The sequence below is a fragment of the Fopius arisanus genome, unplaced genomic scaffold (assembly GCF_000806365.1).
Source record: "Fopius arisanus strain USDA-PBARC FA_bdor unplaced genomic scaffold, ASM80636v1 scaffold00012, whole genome shotgun sequence".
Taxonomy (NCBI): domain Eukaryota; kingdom Metazoa; phylum Arthropoda; class Insecta; order Hymenoptera; family Braconidae; genus Fopius; species Fopius arisanus.
In genome coordinates, this window is record NW_011887751.1 from 385,576 (window position 1) to 387,011 (window position 1,436).

Genomic DNA, 1,436 nt, shown 5'->3' on the forward strand with positions numbered 1-1,436 from the left:
CAAATATTGCCGGGAATGTGAAAGAAATTGTGAAATTCTTTCTTTATCTGGATGAAACTTGGAGTTGGAATTAATTAGAGGGATTGTATGAGAAAATATTACTTATCCCAATTAAAACTATTTACCCAACAAAATTCTTTCGGTGAGAATTTCAATGGGAATTTTTTTACATTTTAGGCATTTAATTGTTTAATAACTCTGGGTATTTATCAGGATTATTATTTTTTCTGTGCACGTAGGGACAATCAGTGAATTTGATTTTTGAATGCATCGATTTTTCTTCGCGTTATTTTATTGATTTCATTGAGAAGGAATGTGAAATTTCCTGGGAATTGGGTTTTGTTTACTTGTTCGGTTTGTTTTCCCTCTCGATCCCCTCGGAAAATTCCGGGTAAGATAATTCCATGGGTTTTGCTGAAACTCCATTTTTGTTTGTCTTTTACTCCACGTCTCACGTATCACAACAAGAATGCGTAAAAAATTGTTTTGAATTTTTCAACACGAGAGTTTAATTACTTTCACAATCATTCATTGCGAAATAAAAGCGCGAGCAGTTGATAAAAATCGAAATTTGTTCGATAAACATTTGAAGTGAAGATAAATAAATGGAAATATTATAATAATTGCAGAGATGGATGTCAGTACATGAAGGAGCCTGAGAATTTATCACCACTGCTGCCCAATGCGTCAGCTATTGAAATGCTACCTGGTTTTCCGATTTGTAAAAATTCGGAGAATTTTACAATAATTGCCGAGGCCAAAGATGCTATTTTGCAGCCAGACGGTGGTATCTATGTTGATGGTATTAATTTACCATCGCTGCAGTATTGCGTCGAGCGAATAAAAGAAGCTGATGGAAGAGCTAAAGTATTTGCATGCGCTGAGCATGGATCCAGAAGGTAACAACACGAGAAAAAATAATTGAATAATAATCATGCTTTCAGGGATAGCTAAATAAATCGTCAGTGAAGGTATTATCTCGACGTGAGGTTACATTAACAAATCGTGGGAAGTCCATCCAATTGCAAGAACTAATCGACTTGTGGTGTTCGATATTTCAATTACACGCCTTTTCCAATTGCGCAAATTTCCGTGCAATAAATAAATAAATTAAAATATCGCTGGGTGGGATGTGTTACAAAAATTGCAATCGTATTTGATATTGATTTTTTATAAAGGCCGGAATTCGTTGAATTGAATATTTTTTTTTCTCATTATCACTCACGAAAGTGTCGTAAAAGACTAAAATTTATTTCGCAGCGATAAATTGAGGTAAAAATGCGTGAATTTTATTTGTCGTTAGCAAGGCAACGATCTGTTGCGGTTCTCGGTTGTTGATCGCGAAATGAAGCCCCATAAAAAGAATGAGATGATGAGAAAGGGAATTTTTTTTGATATATTTATACCAGGAAGGGTCTGATGTACTTTTTTTTTTT

General features: G+C 34.4%; 1 protein-coding gene across 1 annotated transcript in view; it reads left to right on the plus strand.

Moving 5' to 3' along the window:
* The window catches only part of mthl1 (methuselah-like 1), a gene marked incomplete in the record, with an annotated part of 71,698 nt that overhangs the window by 1,359 nt on the left and 68,903 nt on the right, over positions 1-1,436 (plus strand). Inside the window, 1 exon segment of the mRNA XM_011298931.1 lies at positions 630-899. Coding sequence (XP_011297233.1) covers positions 630-899 — 270 coding nt within the window.